The sequence below is a fragment of the Branchiostoma lanceolatum genome, chromosome 12 (assembly GCF_035083965.1).
Source record: "Branchiostoma lanceolatum isolate klBraLanc5 chromosome 12, klBraLanc5.hap2, whole genome shotgun sequence".
NCBI classification, from domain to species: Eukaryota; Metazoa; Chordata; class Leptocardii; order Amphioxiformes; family Branchiostomatidae; genus Branchiostoma; species Branchiostoma lanceolatum.
This window is the reverse complement of record NC_089733.1, coordinates 11,025,770-11,043,326: the sequence shown is the minus strand read 5'-3', so window position 1 is coordinate 11,043,326 and position 17,557 is coordinate 11,025,770. Positions and strand designations below refer to the sequence as shown.

Sequence of the window (17,557 nt, the reverse complement as noted above, 5' to 3'; positions counted from 1 at the left end):
TAGATAAATCATGCGTGATTCCATTTACATCCGGATATTTCATTAAGCTTGTGCGGCATACATATATTTACCATAGTTACAAAAAAATTGACCTAAATTAATTGGTATCGCTAATACATGCAGGCCACGTCAATTTGAAATGTTGGTTGATAACAATTTGAAATCGAATGGGGAAAAATAAAGATGAACCGGAACATCAACATGAAAACAGAATCTGAGGGGAAAGTCTGTACCTTGCAAGTTGCATACTTTCATTACACACAGTTTAACTTTAAGGGGTGAATATAATAAATCTAGACATTGTGCCCTTGGGAAAAGCACTTTACACTACTCACTCCACCTAGGTGTAAAAATGGGAAGCTGACATCGGTTGGAATTAGGTAAAAGGCAGTGCCATAGACACAGTGGATAACATACGTAATATATACACTGCCCCTGTGGCCTATAACCCTTAAATATTATCCTATGTGAGATTTTCCTACTGTGCTGGTATAAGCTGATTGTAAGGACCTTGAAAAATAAACTGGCGTGGCTTTTTTAAAACAGTAACACTAACCCATCCTCTATATTCTCCTAACCCTACAATTTACCGGTTCTTGCTGGGCCTTCAGGGGAGGATCAACTGATTACATGTACATTGTATAAAGCCCTGGATTCATTTTGGATAAAAATAAGTCTGACACCAAATACATCTGAGGAGAAAGGCTGTACCTTGATACACACAGTTTCAGGAAGTGAATATATTTTTGAATTTTTCATCCCAGCCCTCTATTTTCATACTGACCTCTTGCTGTTAATATTAAGTAAATTACATATCCAATGTCTTTTTGAACCATACGAGCCAGGAACCAAGAGAAATTATTATATATAATAAGTGATTTTTTATAGTAATACAGTTGTACCACTGATTATAATATAAACCCTATATACTGTAAAGGGGGAAATGTTCACTGGGATTTTTTTTGTGGTGGTTTTAAGTTAGTAGTTGAAACTGACATGCAGGATTTTAATGTGAAAGAAAAAAAATATCCGTTGTGGTTTTAAGTTCGGGTTTAAGATGTCACCACAAAAACACGAAAATAAACCCACCACCAATATTTCCTCTTTTACAGTAGTCTCCTACCCCTGTGAGATTTTTACCTGCTGTGCCTTGGGGCAGGTATAAACTGATTATAAGGACCCTGATTGATTTTACTAAGCTCCAGACACAGTTAGTGCTCGGTCCGACAAGGAACAAAGCTTCACCATGGCAACCTTAACAAGGGAGTTAAACATTATTATTGCTACAGCAAGCGTCGTCTTTCCCCGTCCTTTGTGTGGGTAGGTGTGTGGAACAAAGAGAAACACAGGTCAACAGGTAGACTATTGTTCTTTTGTCTGTACAGACCTAGTTCTAAAGGTAGGCTAAGTCCTGTAGATGTATCAATGTACATGTACTTTGTTATTGTTACTAACTGTGGAAAAACTTGTGTCAGGACATCAAAATAAAATACAACTGTATAAACAAGCCACTGTGGATTTTACTCTTTTTTTCTTTTGAATATAATTATATTCCAAGCAAGATGTCAAAAAGGAGGTTGGATAATGTAAAAAGATATAAATATTTTTTACAACTTAATTTGAATCTGGGCAGTTGGAGCATTGGATGCATGCGCACTATTGACGATTGTGCACCCAAAATTGGACATAACGCACCTAAATGTTTGTGCATGTGCAAAACACAATTCATTATAAGCCAGCATCAAAACAGAGTCTGAGGAGAAATCTAAAACTCGTTTAAGTCTGAGCCTTGGTTCACACAGTTAAAGAAATAGAATACAGTAAAAGTCACGTTTTCCTCCCTGTCCTGTTTACATATATGTTGACTGATTTGACTTCAAAACCTCCTTCATGTAGAACCATTGAAATGATTTTATGTGGCCTTACTTCTTGAATTATCCTTTTCCTTTCCAGTGTTTCCACATACTGTACTGTACATGTGTACATGACTCTATGTCAGGTATAGAAACATAAAATTACCTCCTAGCCAGTCGTTACTTGTTAACCCTAAAATAACCCCATCCTTCTTCCTACAAGCACTTTTCTTCCATTAATCTCACCTTATAGAATCATACAGCGTAAGACTGAAAGCGATGTGTATTTGTATGCTTGTCAACAGCTCACGGGCAATTGGAAATGACCCACCTAATTCCTGGTGAGAAATTGCACTTTGATGGTTCCAGCAGGCACTATAATTTCAATTTGACAAATTCCCTTGGCACTGCCCTTTCATGTGGCAATAAAATCGCACAAAAAAGTGCTCCGGTCACCTTGCTAGGGAAAATTTCATAATTTCACGCTTCGAAGGAGGAACATTGTGTCTGTAATATTGAGTTCTTTTCATAGCACATTACTAGCAGCGTTCTTAATTCGCTTTCCAGTCAACCTCATCAAATCAGTAAAAGCATTTTTCATTAGATAACTATAATAACTATACAATTGTAATACGGCTTTACTATCAACTAATAATATATGGCTTGCTCACCGGGTCACCCCTTCTCAATAAGTGTGTTGGGTCCTTCTATGTGCAGTTTGATTCATTCATTCATTAAAACTAAAAGTCTAAAAAAAAAAACTCTTGAGTAGGAGTATATATGGTAAAAAGACAACTGCATCAGTAACAGACTACAAATCAACTTGTAATATTAGTACAAAGGTTATAACACTTGAAGTGGGATATGAACTGAAATATTATTACAGATAGAATAGGCAAAGATTTGTTTTGTAGAATATGCCCAGTTTGGTGCCAAAATCCTACAATAGGGACCTTCAAGGCTTGGTCTGTATGGAGGACCCTCAATGAAGCACTAAGACGATTCACTTGATGATCTAAGGGCAGCTGACATGCCAAGGGAGTGATGTCATTTGTAAACACTTGCTTAGAACTCCAAACAACACAAATGTGAGGTGACGACAGACAAGCAACAAATCTTAACAAAGCCTCAGGAACTAGCACTGAACCATGCTGGTAACATGAATAAGGTGCACACAAAAAAACTTTTTAAAAAAGAAGAAAATGGATAAGGTACCAACAAGAGGAAACACAGTCATGTATTACTGTTGTAATCATAATGTGAAGACAATTACATGTAGGTGTCTTGATCAAAATCTAAGGGAAAAATACCTTGGTACACATAGGGAGTGAGTATAATACTGTAAATCTATTTAGTTTTGCTGGCCAGGGACTTAATTTTGCATAGCAGGGAAAAGGAAGTCTTTGTTGGTGCCATGAATTCACAGTGAAGAGGTCACCACAAAACAATGTGAAGATAATCCCACCACCCTTAGGTGCACTTTAGACCTACGATGTTATACAGTCGTGCGATCATCGTCGTGGGCGACGGTTTTCTTTAGACACACGGTCAGGAAATATCATGGGACCCCCGCGGCGCAGAATTCGATTGATGTGCGCGTGTGACCCAAAGTGACCTCTTGCGCTCAAATTCAAAATGGCGGAAGAACCGCTGGTTTTCGTCCACGCAAAAGATGAAGCTTTTACTGACTTTGCAACAACTGTTGCCCTGTAGATGAGACGCTGAGAACGGCACTGGTGCTCAACAAAGAAAGAGATTGAGGCTGGTACAGAGACGGACGGGATTTAACCCGAGTTCGTGGCCGCCGCCGGGGATGTCACGGGGATTGAGGAATAGGGGCATACTAGAGTAGCAGGGCGTCGCGCCGGAATAACCGGTTTCGGATGAGAAAAATAGGTTTCCATTGCTGACTGCATGCATATTTACAAAGAGAACGATAGAAACTTTCCTTCCCGGACAGGAAACAGCACGCTGTAGGCTTATTAGCATATCACCCACTTCTGTCGCCGGAGACGATTCTTCTTTAGACGAGAAAAAAACAGCCACAGGCCCCCCCGCTGAACGTTGTGCGACTGGGTCCGAGGTGGTCGCACCACAATTTGAGGATTCCCCGTTTATTGCCGTCGCATGATTGTTTTGATCGTCTTTAGACGGCCAAAAATACTGTCGCCGGCGACGTCGCCCACGACGATGATCGCAAGACTGTCTACGGTCGCCAGTCTAAAGAGGCCCTTATTGAAAAGAGTAGGGGTCCTTTCCAGTGTGAGCGGATCAAATAAATCAGTCTGGATATGCAACTTATACATTCAGTACAAACCTGATGTGTTACGCCTTGAGGCGGTTTTCCGGGTATGCAAATTTGCAAAGAAACAAACTAACTGCAAACATTTCAAGATTTGCAGTAGTCAAATTCATCCAAGTTTTCCTGACAACCCAATTTTTTACTCTGTCTACTCTAGCATGTCCGCAAACCAATGAAATGAATTGGAGGGCCCTCAAATTAATCAGGCTATGGAGTAGTTCTCACTCTAAATCCCTGTGAAAGTCTCGAGTATGCCATCCATGCCTCCAGGTTCTCTTTGCTCTTTCAGTAAATCCACACTTCCATTCAGGGACTTACGAGTACATAAAAAAGAAGGTGCCACAAGCATCCTTGGAAAATGTAACTCTTGCAATTGGGTCTTCAAGTTTTAAGAAATTAGGTCATAAAACCTCAAGAGATGCTCCTAATCAAGGGCTTATACCTTAAGGGTACCGTAGTATGTGTGGCTGCATCTAATTGGTCAATCAGCATTGTGAAGCTTTGAAGGTGATAACTGATATACAATGTACCACACCTACCATACATATGTCAGCCCTGCATCCAATACTAGTAAGTGTGGCATATTGATATGCAATGTGCATGTAGCTCTGCAATGAAGCTATCAATTGTGATACGTAATACTTGATAATTTGATTACAAGGCATCTGTCTGTGAATATGAACAATATTATAAGAGTTAGAGGTATATTTGTAATCATAACCATTACTGATTGCAAAAAAAAAAGAAATTTTAAAGTTCCAAATGTATATCCTAAAAATGAAATGTATATCCTGATAATATATGGTACATTGTGTATGTGTGCTCTTTTTTTACTCACTCACTCACTCAAATTTCTGAATAATTATGTACATGTCTTAACACTGTTGTTTGAAATGAGCAAAAATGTGTGATAAACTTTCGTCATTATCACATACAGAATTTGTATTCTAAATAGGTTCCTCTTATGTTAAATTGGCCATTGACATTTAAGAGTGTATGTAGACCATATCATAAATTCATTGGAACATGCACAACAATAACTATCAAGAAATCTGCTAATTCTTTGTGCAAATTGGGTGTAGACTGAAGCGGAAGTAAATTATTCAAATCAAAGATTGCGGAGGAGGCAAATCACTAAGATACACTGTGTCAAATGTAAATCGTTATTAACTAAGATTAAACTTTTAATCCAACTTTTCATCATCATGTACAGAAATTGGGACTTACACAAATTTTCGGTTGGCTCCATCAACCCTGTTCACGGAATGACCCGTCTACTGCTGGAACGTGATGTCAGAGACATGTGACCGTAGTAGCGGGTCATACGTGCCAGATAACTTGTGTCGCCCCCCGTCTCTGAATCATATTGACTTTTTTTTCTGCTCTGGATTTTAAATCATGCAATGCAGATAATCAGATGTAAAAATTCATGCCGTCATATTCTGCAAACCAGTGGCATATTTCTTAATTTCAAACAACCTCTAAAAACTCACTCTAAAAATAAAACATTAACAGTATACTCTTCCCAAATCTAATTGTAACCCTGCCATAAATATCATATATCTAAACTGAATCCTTATTCAAACAAACTCCAGATGTAAAATACATGCTGTCAATATTTTGCAAACCAGTAAAACATTTCTCCCTTTCAAACAACCTATATAGCTAGTAGCCATTCCAAAATAGAATATCATGCTCATCATATAACAGTATTCTTGGTCCAAATCCAACAATACATAGATGATATAAATATATACAACTTCTATTCAACAATATTCTAGCAAATAAAACCCTATTCCCCTTTCACACCAATACCCTTTGCCCAGCTTCTTTGCTTGGACCATTTTTCGGAGAAAAACCTAGTTTGAAAACCAATCTCACGGCAAACACTCTCGACAACAACAGATACGGACGTGTAGGTTCCTAAAGGTGGTTGCCTTCTCTCTTCCGAGGCAAAGTCACAAACACAGCCTGATCACAAAGGGTTACTTCTTAACACATGCCATCCATCAACGTCAGGAAGTGATGCACTTGAAATTCAAGGAAGCAACCAACCTCACAAAGTCACAACCATCAAATAGTAATAGTAGGGTCTCTTTATACTTTGTCAGTTAGTCTACATGTAGTACTGACTTGGACTTGGCACTGTGCACATAACATACAGTAGGGTCTCTTCATACATACAGCTGCAATTGAAGATAGATAATATCAATAATTCAATTGTAAGCGGTCGGGACTCAGACTGAGGACGAAGCATGACGCTTTTTTATTAGCTATTAGCTATAGTATTAGTACAAGGCAATGCTTTGCTTCGGCTCGCGTATTTGGCCAATCACACCGTATCTGTATCGCCCCTACTATTCTCGAAAAGTGTTGGGTTCTTTTAAGTGCAGAGGTTTAAGCTTGAGGCTACCTCATATACGGGGCTGCTGGTTTTATGTCACCATTCAAAATATGACGAATGCAATCCCTTACAACATGTCCGAGCAGATATTGTACGCCATCTAAATCTACTAGTACGTTACTGAAGGTTAGATATCCAGCAGGTTACTAGTATAAGATACGCCAAATAGCAGTTACTCAAGCAACTGGATATGATTTTGGAAGCGGTCAGGCTTTATTTGCGTATCAATTCATTATTAAAAACCTGCTGATTGACAAAGTATCACTGACGAAAAGTAGTGGATGCTACTTGAAACGTCTGAACATTTCCCAAATCATACCCAGTTGCTTGAGTAACTGCTATTTGACGTAGTATTTCCTTAGTTTTCAGAGATTTTAGAGTCAAGATTAAAAAAGAAGTCTAGATGACAAAAGCAAGCTGAGAGGAAATCTTGGATCCAATTTATTTCATTTATCTGTTTTATTCTCCATCATTTTTATTCTATCTATTATTTTGCCCAGCTCAGTGATAAACACTGCTTTGCAGAGGGACCCTGCGTCATACATTCACTCCCTGAAACTGAGTGTACCTGAGGTACAGACTTTCCCTTCTGTTTTCATGTTGATTTTCCAGTTTAGCACAATTTCTTTGAATCCAAGAGCCAATATATGAAATTGGCAAGGCCAGGGCCTCTTTATTGCATACATGTAGCTGCAATACGCAGATAAACATTCCCGGCTTATGTGTGACAGGTCGATCACCGTAATATAACCGGCTGGTCTCGAATGCCTGCGTAACTATTGTGTTTCACTCAAGTCCAAGGCAACTATATTAGATGATTGATGGATACATACCTTTATTGACGAGGTTTTAGAAACAACTCCTTGCTTTTAATCATTTCACACTATTGAAATTTGAATAATTCCAAAGGAAAGACTAAGCTTAATGAATACAAACTAGGTACAGTAGGACACAAGTATGTTTATAACTAAATTTTGCAAGTTGCGAGCTTTCAAATACAATATAATAAGCAAAATAAAGGCTGTTTGAAGTACATGTAGCATATTTCACAAACAGAGTGTATATGGCAATCATTTGAAATTTTAGACAACCTTATCATGCACGATATCACCTTGATATTGAATAGCATAATTATGATAATAATATTAATAGATAATCATCAATATTCACAAGGAGAAAATGGCAAGGAATTTTTTGCATTGCGACAGTCTGGACTAGTATTGACGTTGCCAAATCTGGTAATCCGTCTGTCGAGAACAAAGGTCAGCTACATGCATATGGTGTTGTGTAATACACACCACAAAGGGCAACCTGATCATGATAGCAAGAGTCTAAGCAGACATTGACAGCACACATCTAGTCTCTCCCTGACGCTGTGGACTGCTGGAATATAGAAGAAACTGGCCAAATCGGTCTAATAATTTGCCAGACTAGAGCAGTTTTAGGCCATAGAGTTTGCAGGCCTTCTGTCAGCTCAGGTCCCGCTACAAGTATGCTTATTTTTCATACATATAGCCGTTTTGACCACTTCTTTTTTCAGGGACTTCTGGAAGAGCCTTGGCTACCAGTAATACTGATGCTGGGTTGAAATTTTGCTGCTCAGGCTCGGAATACCCTTTCTGTTTCTGCAACATGTAATATGAAGCCTGCATGCTAACACTAAAATAATTCCACTAGTTTGTAGTGATGTGAAATATGAAGTTGAGTAACGTGCGACGCTACATAGTTGTCACTTTGAATGTATATCTAGACATACAGTGTAATGTATATATATGTAAATGTATGTAAAAATAGTATATCAAACTTAAATACAGTGTAACTTGCTTGTTTCACATACCGGTAAGTTGTGTGTTTATCTTAAATCATCAAAGTTTCAGCTTTAAGGCTTACATGGTGTGGACCTCTTAAAATTAGTTAAAGAGCAAAAAACAGAGAAAGTAGTTCTGTAGTTCACTGACTTTTTACGTGCACAATGTCATGCACATGTCCTACATTACATGATGTCCCGCTATTTCTTTTTGGCATGTAACCAAAATGCACACAAGGCAAGAACAGCTGACAATGCGCTTTAACAATTCTATAGAAGGTACGAGGAAGTCTAAATACTGCAACGGTTGGGTATAAAACAAACTTTGCAAGAAAAGGGAAGAAATGTCAACGTTTTATAGAACAGAACAACATCATTTTTGCGTCAAGAAATATCTGTTCTATGAGGAAACAGCGAAGTTCGAAAAGCCATGTTGTGGTAAGGGGTACGGTTTTGTTTGTAAAAGTTATCTCGCTACAAAGCGGTGTTTTTCTCCACATTCAGAAGCGCAGTCGAACGCAACAGCGGCGCTGAATGAATCTTAAGACTTGCCCACTGTCACCCGAGTCGGAACATTCACTGAACCAAAACTTAGCGGAATTTTTTCAGGGGGGTTGGCGGCTAAAGGGAGCTTCGACATAGGGCATGTCAGCGTACGTTCGGACGGTTTACACAAAAAGTACGGTAGCAAGACTGGTACCAACGGTCTTACCTGGGCTGGGCTTCCGGCACCGGCGCTCTGAACTCAGGAGGGGCGTCGAAACTTCCTTTACTGGAAGTTTTCTTGAGAATTCCTCGGCGCGGCTGCTTGTCCGGATCGTGAACCGCCGCCATGATGGATCCTACTGATGCCGCAAATCGTCACAAGCGGAATACTGTCGTAAAATCCGACAAATCGCTAAGACTGATGGGAAGATATCTATGGTGCACCTATCGAGGTAATACTAGTACTGAGGAGGGAAGGGGGTAGTGTCAGGTAATAAAACACGCAGGTGAGAAAAAAATACAGGGCAGCTGAACGAACGAATCGATGACAATTTTTTTTGATATTTCTGTAATCAGATATTTTCCCCTTCATCTAGTGTCAGAAACTGCATCTACAAACGCACAAATTAGTTGTATCTAACGTTAACGTTAATTTCTAAACGTAAATGGCGATTTTGAGATAATCATTTTCTTCTTTCTGATGTCACAAAAAAACACCCCCAAAGTACACAAACGCGCGCGCGCGCGCGCGTACACGCACACACACACACACACAAACACACACACTGACACACACACACACACGCACACACACCGTGACACACACACACACTGTAACACATGTAACGTTATATTCACACATACACGAAAACACAAGGCCACAGAGGTATCTAAATTATGCATGTGCTAGTGACGTAACTTTAATCTATGCCCGGCTCCAAAGTGACCTTTGATTTGAAAGTCACGTTCTCTCTGGATCTATCATGGCGGAACCGAAAGGTGTGTGCGTACAATTCATCAGAGCTTTCCACACAGTTTCCCCCCATATGTAGCTCAACAAGACTGGCAGCGTACCGTATAGAACGCACGGTTCCAGCTACGTCACATCGGAAACAACGGCCAAAGTCTTCTGGCTTTCTCATTTGTGGATACTCACCTTCCAAATCAATGATATCCGATGCTACTCTATAGCTCCTGATTTAAAAACATTGCAGTAGATTTTGCAATGCTCTGTTTTAAGCGAAGAGGACGCTTACGATTGCTCTTTCACGTATGCAACGTTACACGTTGGTCTTGTGACTATGATTTTCGGCGACGCTTGAATGGAAATTAATCAATCTTTCTCGAGATATAGCCTAGCCTCTTCTCTACATATGAATATCAAAAAGGTCAGACGGCCACTACGGGCTCCAAAGTCCAATTTGGCGCGGAAAACAGCAAGTAGCGAAGGTGCATTGTGATTACATTTCCTGAAATTAGCGTATAGACAACTCATTCACGCTTGTTGGTTTGAGTCGTTTTTGAGGGAAAATTGAGGGCCTTGTCGTGGCACAGTAGTGGGTATGTCGTAAGAGTTTCAGCCGTCCTGTGACGAAAAGATTGTCGTAGATCCTTTTCTCTGGAAATCGCACTGTAGAAATCGTACGGAGCTTGTGACAGTCGTATAAGATTATAATAGAGGACACACAGGTGGTTGGCCCTGTAATATGAGCTCATTAACCTTGTTTACGTGACGAGAAACATGTAAAGGCGATAGTTGATAGTTGAGTCAGATATCAACCACGCCCCCTTCCTGGTGTAGTGTTGCAGGGTTAATGTAGGTCAAAGTTTCTGCGAGCGATGATTGCGCCGTCCGCTAGGAGGCGCACCTTAACGCAGCAAAACAACATGGGACGCATACTAGTGTTGCATTGAGAATTTTGTTCAATTAGACCAAGCAACAACCACAAATTTGATCCTTTGTTGCTTTAGCAATTGCGATGTACTGCATATCATTGGAAAGCTTATTCATTACCCTTTACAGTTTAGTTAGTTTAGTTGAAAGGCTGCTTATATGAGTGGGTCACAAAGAATGCCATGATAAACACTTGAGGAAAATGGATGTCATGCTCATTTCTAGGAGTAGAAGTAGTGGACTAGAAGTAGTAATCAAACGTGTTTGTACTTGAAACGGGTATAGATTACAAAATGCTGGAAAGTACGACGATTCAACTTTAAAGTACTGCTTGTTTAGTAGAGTAGTCGTAGTAGCCGATGGGAGTAGAATATTTTGCTAGGTAGGAACTGTAGACGCGTACACGTTAGACATCCAGGTAATAAGATACGTCAGATAAAAGGCAACTGGATGAAATTTGGAAACAGTCACAGTAATTAGGAACTGTACAAGTGTAGTTTGTGTCGCTTTTCGTGTGATGAATAACTGTTATATAACTATTGGTGCCCTGTAGTTGTACATCAGTAACATCACTGGGCGGTTTCCCATGTATTTGGCCAGCCTTGCTTTGCATAAAGGTGTCTTCATTTGTTGCAGTGTTTCCCTTGAAATGCGGTACTCAACTGTACTTATGGGGGAAGAAGGGCAGACAGAGCGAGGTGGCGCGGCTTCTGGAGTCCAGCCCTTATCAGCCCGGCTTCTCTCTCAACCCGGAGACAACCTACGCGGAGGTGAGAAACTTCAAATTCTTCAGAAACATTTAGAAAAGTTTTATTTTTGGCGATACATATGGGGTGTAGCCTTTAGTTTAGTACTGCGTAAGAAGGCACGACTCATGGAGTCCAGTCGGTATCTGTCCGGCTTCTTTCTCAACCCGGAGACAACCTACGCAGAGGTGAGAAACTTCAATTTCTTCAGAAACTTTTAGAAAATTTTAATTTTTGGCGACACCAATGGGGTGGAGCCTTTAGTTTAGTATTGAGTAAGAAGGCGCGACTCCTGGAGTCCAGTCCGTATCAGCCCGGCTTCTCTCTCAACCCGGAGACAACATACCGTACGCAGAGGTGAGAAACTTCAAATTCTTCAGAAACTTTTAGAAAAATTTTAATTTTTGGCGACACCAATGGGGTGGAGCCTTTAGTGTAATACTGAGTAAGATGAGGGCTGAAGTGGCACGACTCCTGGAGTCCAGCACATACCAGCCCGGCTTCTCTCTCAACGCGGAGACAACATACGTAGAGGTGAAAAACTTCTTCACCATGAAACTTTCAGAAAAGTTAACAAGACTAGTCACGAAGGCCGGCAGAGTCCATTCCGTATTAGTTTGGTTTTTCTCTCAACCCTACACTGCATACGTAGAGGTATGAAACTTCGAAGCCTCAAGAAACTTTGACAATTTTACTTTTTGGCTGTGCCTATGGGGCAGAGCCTTTTGTGTAGTACTAAAAATAGGCGTATCACCCATGGCTTTAATTTGAATGAAGACCTTTATTGCACATTTCTGCCACAATGACACGAGACTCTAGCCAGGTGCCTTGGAGCTGAGGTGATGTAGGTTCCGACTTGTTTTAAATGAGTAGGCATTTTCGAGGCATTTTGTTCGTCTTTCTAGTTGTGACTTTTATCCCCAGTGGAAGGCAAAGAAGACAAGATCAAGGTACGATTACCACTAGAAAGGCAGAACAAAACCCCTTAAACAAACAACTCGGAACCTACATCTGCTTGGAGATTCCATTGGACTTGAAGTTTGTATTGTCCAATGCATAAAATGACTCTCAGTGTGTTTTTTTTTTATTCAACCTAAGTTTCGTTGACCGCCTGTCATTTCCACAGGGCATCTCTGATTGGTTCACTTTACACTGCAGCTATAGGTGTCGCTGCTTACAGATGCGGTCCCAAAAGTAAAATATTTACATGTACACAAATATAGTTAATGCGGCGTTCACAATGCGGTCCCAAAGTATTTCTATTCAGTGACTTTCCAAAACTATTCACGAATGTATTATCCAATGTTGATAACTTCTTGACGATACGATAATTTCAGCTGTGGATGGGCACCCACAGAAAGTCGCCATGTTACGTTTCTGACACGGACAAGACACTGGAGGCCTGGATAGACGAACACCCGGACTGTTTGGGACAGAAAGTGCGGGAAAAGTTCAAAGGTCAGCTGCCCTTCCTGATGAAGGTGCTGTCCTTCGACACGGCCCTGCCACTCCAAGCACATCCTAATAAGGTAAATAAACCCTTATAAGGTATTGAATCCTAAAATGGTATTGGATCGTAATAAGGTATTAAATCCTAATAAGGTATTGAACATTTTTTCTGTGATCTTAAACAAAACTACGAGAGTGTGCCTGTGCCTAATAAGACTGTTCATCTTTCCAACTGCGCATGCACTGTGGATAATATGTCGAAATTTCAAATTTCGTTGCCATAGAAACACGCGGAGGAGCTCTTCGTGCGCCACCCTGAGAAGTACCCGGATGACAACCACAAGCCTGAGATCGCCATCGCGCTGACGCCCATGCGGGGCATGTGTGGATTCAGGCCATTGGATGAGATAGCCGGCTACCTCAAGGGTACATACTGCGCGTATTCTTATTCTCCAGCTCTAAACTAATGTGGGAGCATCACGTACTGACCTCATATTTCTATCGTGTGCAATGGGTCCCGTTTTTATTCATTCAGCACTGATGGCCACAGTAGCAATCCGAAAATGGTATGAATTTGCTATGGTGCGATCAAAACCTTCATCTACATGTATAATTCAATTGCAACTAAAGCACACACAGACACACACAGGCACACAAACACACACACACACACACACACACACACTGACACACACAGACACACATTCACACACACACACGCACGCACACACATACACCATCACACACATGCACAAACACACAGATAGACACACAGACACACATAGACACAGACACACACACACAAACATTAAAAGTGTGATCGTGTACAAGTTAAAAAGTTGTGAAGTGCATATATAGAAGGTAGTGAATTCCTTCCATAACTGCAAAGACTATGCCCAATTATACAAAGAAGCTAGAAAATCGCAACATTTCTTGCATTCGCAGAGATTCCAGAGTTTTACGAGGCGATAGGAGAGGAGGCGGCGGAGGAGTTTCTCTCGGCGGCAGGCGCGTCGGACGCCGCCCACCAGAAGGCGGCGCTCCGGGCCCTGAAGAAGTGTTTCCGCGCCCTGATGGTCTGTAACGAGGAGGTGATCGCCAAGCTGTTGGCTGTCATGGACAAAAGGATGAACAAAGAGAGTAAGTGATCAGTCCTTATGACTATGGTAGTTACCAAAGAATAGGGATAAACTTTGAAAGTGGTCGAGAATATACATATTTTGTTCATGGGAGAACGAGAAACATACTAAAACATAGAAAATTGCAAAATGTAAGAATTCTGAAACCTTTCACATATTTTGAAAGTCAAATAACTCTATGACAATACGCGTTAGGATGAATAAAGCAATAACATGATGATGGTAAATTCCCAATCACGCCATTTCAAAAATGACAAACACGTGTGCAACTTTACTGCACAACTGCGCATCCAGTGTAGTAAAGATAAAGTGGCTAAAGACTGAGGCCAAAGCCTGACGCGTTTTCAACTAGTACTCTAGTAGGACTACTGTAGGAGTAAAATACGGCCTCGCCAAGTCTCGTGTTTTCAGTCAAGCGCACCGTGTCACCAATAGTCATCTCGATAAGTGTGTTGGGTTCTTTTACTTGCAGCCAAACGATGATATGTAGATCTTACAATAAACAGAGTGCATTTAACATTCCGAGAATCATTTTCCAAATTCCTATCCCTTCTTCAAAGTTGCCGCAGGTCGAGACGTGACAGCCAGCAACGGCGAGCTGTTCCTTCAGCTGCATAAGCAGTACCCGGCCGACAGGGGGTGCTTTTCCATCTACCTCCTGAACGTGGTGGACATCGGGCCCAACCAGGCCATCGACGTGCCCGTCAACGAGGCGCATGCGTACATATCTGGAGGTGAGTGGGGGTTTGCACTCTGCAGTCACGTGACTGTGACGTAATTTAGGGTCCACCATTTTGGTTGGTTAACTTACAATGTTAACATCCCGCATACAGATTCATATAGCTTTGTCCAAAGAGAGGTCGTATGCAACGGCCGTTACTCTAACAGATCTGATGCAACATTTACCAAAGAGGACGAAAAATACTGCAGCTATGATAGGTTTGGATACCAGGCTATATACCGTATGTGCATTGTAGGTTTAAGATGGGTTCAAAATCATTATTTTGTGAGAAAGTCTCTTATATTAGTTTCCTTGCCGCGCGCCGTGAAGTTTTCCTTATATCTTTGCCGAGAATACGATCATTTCAGTTTCTTTGTGAACTTGTAGATAGCATAAATTAGACGTTGTAATTTGAAGAAAAAAAAACGGTTCGTTGCAAGGTACGGTTTCCAGTATATTTTTGTGCCCCCTGACGGCATCCATCGGAACTGCAGATGTTTTTATATTTCTACAGACTGTGTGGAGGTGCTTGCAAACGGAGACAACGTGGTGTGCGGCGGCCTGACCGACAAACAGTTCAGCCGTCTCAACGACTTCGAGACGCTCAGCGAGATGCTCAGGTCTGTGGTGACGTCATCTGGGAATGACTTCTTTTATCTAATGATCTTCAAAAATAGTCTGTGGCTCGTTGATTTCAATATTTGTCCAGATCTGATCTGTCATAACTTTGAGCTCAAGTGATAGTCAAAATCTTATCGGGCGTAGTTACAAATAGGTAAAGATATCTTCAGTTTGATTACAATTTTAGATAACATTGATATGTGCAATCCCTTTAATGATATCTCAGTATATATATAAACAACAAATGATTTTGATAAGAATGTGTAATCGTCCTAGTGTATCGGTTCCATGTATGTAGTCTGATTATTGATCGATATGTGTGCCAACACACATGTACAGTGCAATTTAGCTGTATGTATTATGTATACTTGTTGGCTGCGAGACTGTATACGTTCATCGTGTAAAGTTTGAGTTCGAATAATAAAACCAAATCGAGATGTTGATTTATGAACTGGGTGCGTGCAGTGCCGGAGGGGTGAAGTTTGCTGGGCAGTAGCCTGGTAGCCATTTTTCACGGGCCGGCTTTATGGGTGCTAACTCCAGCACCGTAGAGATACCGGGAGGTTACTATAATATGGTAAGTGTGTCGAAGTCCTCTACATAAACTACATGAGATTTGTTTACAAAACCGTGTGTTTTCTTTTATCACTCCAGGTACGACCCAGCCCCGTGCTCCGACAAGATCATGCGCACAAAGCCCGACCCGTCCGACCCCAATGTGGTTTTCTACGATCCCGGCATTGACGACTTCGCCGTAGCTAAGATCGAGGTACGGCTACAAGATATCTGAGTCACCGAGTTATATGATATTTATTCCACATTTCCAAAATGTTGTAAGAAATCTCTCTCCATCTCTCTCTCTCTCTCCCTGTGTGTTTCTCTCTCTCTCTCTCTCTCTCTCTCTCTCTCTCTCTCTCTGTCTCTCTCTCTCTCTCTCTCTCTCTCTCTCTCTCTCTCTCTCTCTCTCTCTCTCTGTCTTTATTTATTCATGAAAAACTCAGATCAGCCTGCTGACCACTTTTCGTTGAGGTCATGAAGGAAAAGGTAAGGTTCAAACAAAATATAGCAAAGATGCAAATTGTACATCTGTGTGTGTTTGTGTGTCCGTGTCTGTCTATCCCTGTATGCTGTATATTTGTCTGTCTGTCTTTCTGTTTCTCAGGACATGTCTACAGGTAGGGTCGTTCTTACCGATGTAAAGACGTAAGAATGTTGTACAAATCTTGTCTGTCTTTCCAAGATCCCGTCCAAGACCAAGTCCTACGTCATCTCGCGCATGAACAGTGCCAGCATCGTGCTAGTTGTCAAGGGCGACGCCACCGGCACCAACGTCACCACCGGGGAACCAATCAGCTTCAAACGCGGGGCCGCCATCTTCATCTCAGCCAATCAGGACGTGAGGCTGAAGATCAGCTCCAAGGGCCTCCTCATGTTCCGCGCTTACTGCCCTGTCTAGCATGTGTTTAAGCTAGTCTCTATAAGACTAAATAACTAGGCTATATATAGGGAGAATACTAGTAATTTGTCATGGGAGTTTGCCCGCCATAGGTAAAGTTACGTGGGTGACACTTGCCCGCGAAAATGATAATGTTTCCTACATTGCACCATCCGATGTTTATAACAAGTTAGTATGAAAACTTCATATGGGTCATGAGTCGCTATTTCGATTTTCTTGGCATTACAGTGTATGCTGTCTTCTTGTGCCTTTGTACATGATTGTTGTTTGATTTTAAAGAATCGTAATAAATATACTGTATGTTTATCACTTCACTTTTGGGGTGTCCAGAGTATGTCATCCGTGTAATCAAATCAATATTGATATGGCCTCAAACACAAAGTTGACACTCGGGCTAATATATGTCAACCTTTAGGTCCTTTAGGAATCACCTTTGATAGCCTCATAGACTATGACTATGAGGGAATCTGAAACATTAAAAAGAAATTCTCGGAGTTAAAATGGATGCCATTTGGATTTCGTTGTACACCGCTCCCACTGGCAAGAGGTTAACAGGTCTTTAGAGGGTATTTGGAGGTCAGATATGGCGGACGGCATTTTCAAAGAGAACGGCATGTTATCTTGGACTTTCGTAGCGCCAAAGTCCAAGATTACATAAGTAGGTAAAGGTTAACACACC

At 41.0% G+C, this 17,557-nt stretch overlaps 2 protein-coding genes across 3 annotated transcripts in view; one reads left to right on the top strand and one right to left on the bottom strand.

Annotated features, from left to right (window-relative positions):
• Window positions 1–9,241, bottom strand: part of LOC136445546 (protein phosphatase inhibitor 2-like) — a 28,745-nt gene extending 19,504 nt beyond the window's left edge. The window contains exon 1 of one of the 2 annotated variants that reach the window (XM_066443604.1): window positions 9,079–9,241. In XM_066443604.1, coding sequence (XP_066299701.1) covers window positions 9,079–9,200 — 122 coding nt within the window. In that variant the 5' untranslated portion in view covers window positions 9,201–9,241. The remainder of the gene's footprint in view (window positions 1–9,078) is intronic. The other variant, XM_066443605.1, reaches the window with a different exon arrangement.
• Window positions 9,242–9,733: 492 nt separating this feature from the next.
• Window positions 9,734–17,192, top strand: LOC136445533 (mannose-6-phosphate isomerase-like). Its single transcript, XM_066443589.1, has 9 exons — window positions 9,734–9,851; window positions 11,383–11,516; window positions 12,830–13,021; window positions 13,226–13,367; window positions 13,887–14,081; window positions 14,641–14,814; window positions 15,316–15,421; window positions 16,077–16,191; window positions 16,663–17,192. The coding sequence occupies exons 1-9, from the start codon at window positions 9,836–9,838 to the stop codon at window positions 16,876–16,878; spliced, it is 1,290 nt and encodes a 429-aa protein (XP_066299686.1). The 5' UTR covers window positions 9,734–9,835; the 3' UTR covers window positions 16,879–17,192.
• Window positions 17,193–17,557: the final 365 nt, after the last annotated feature.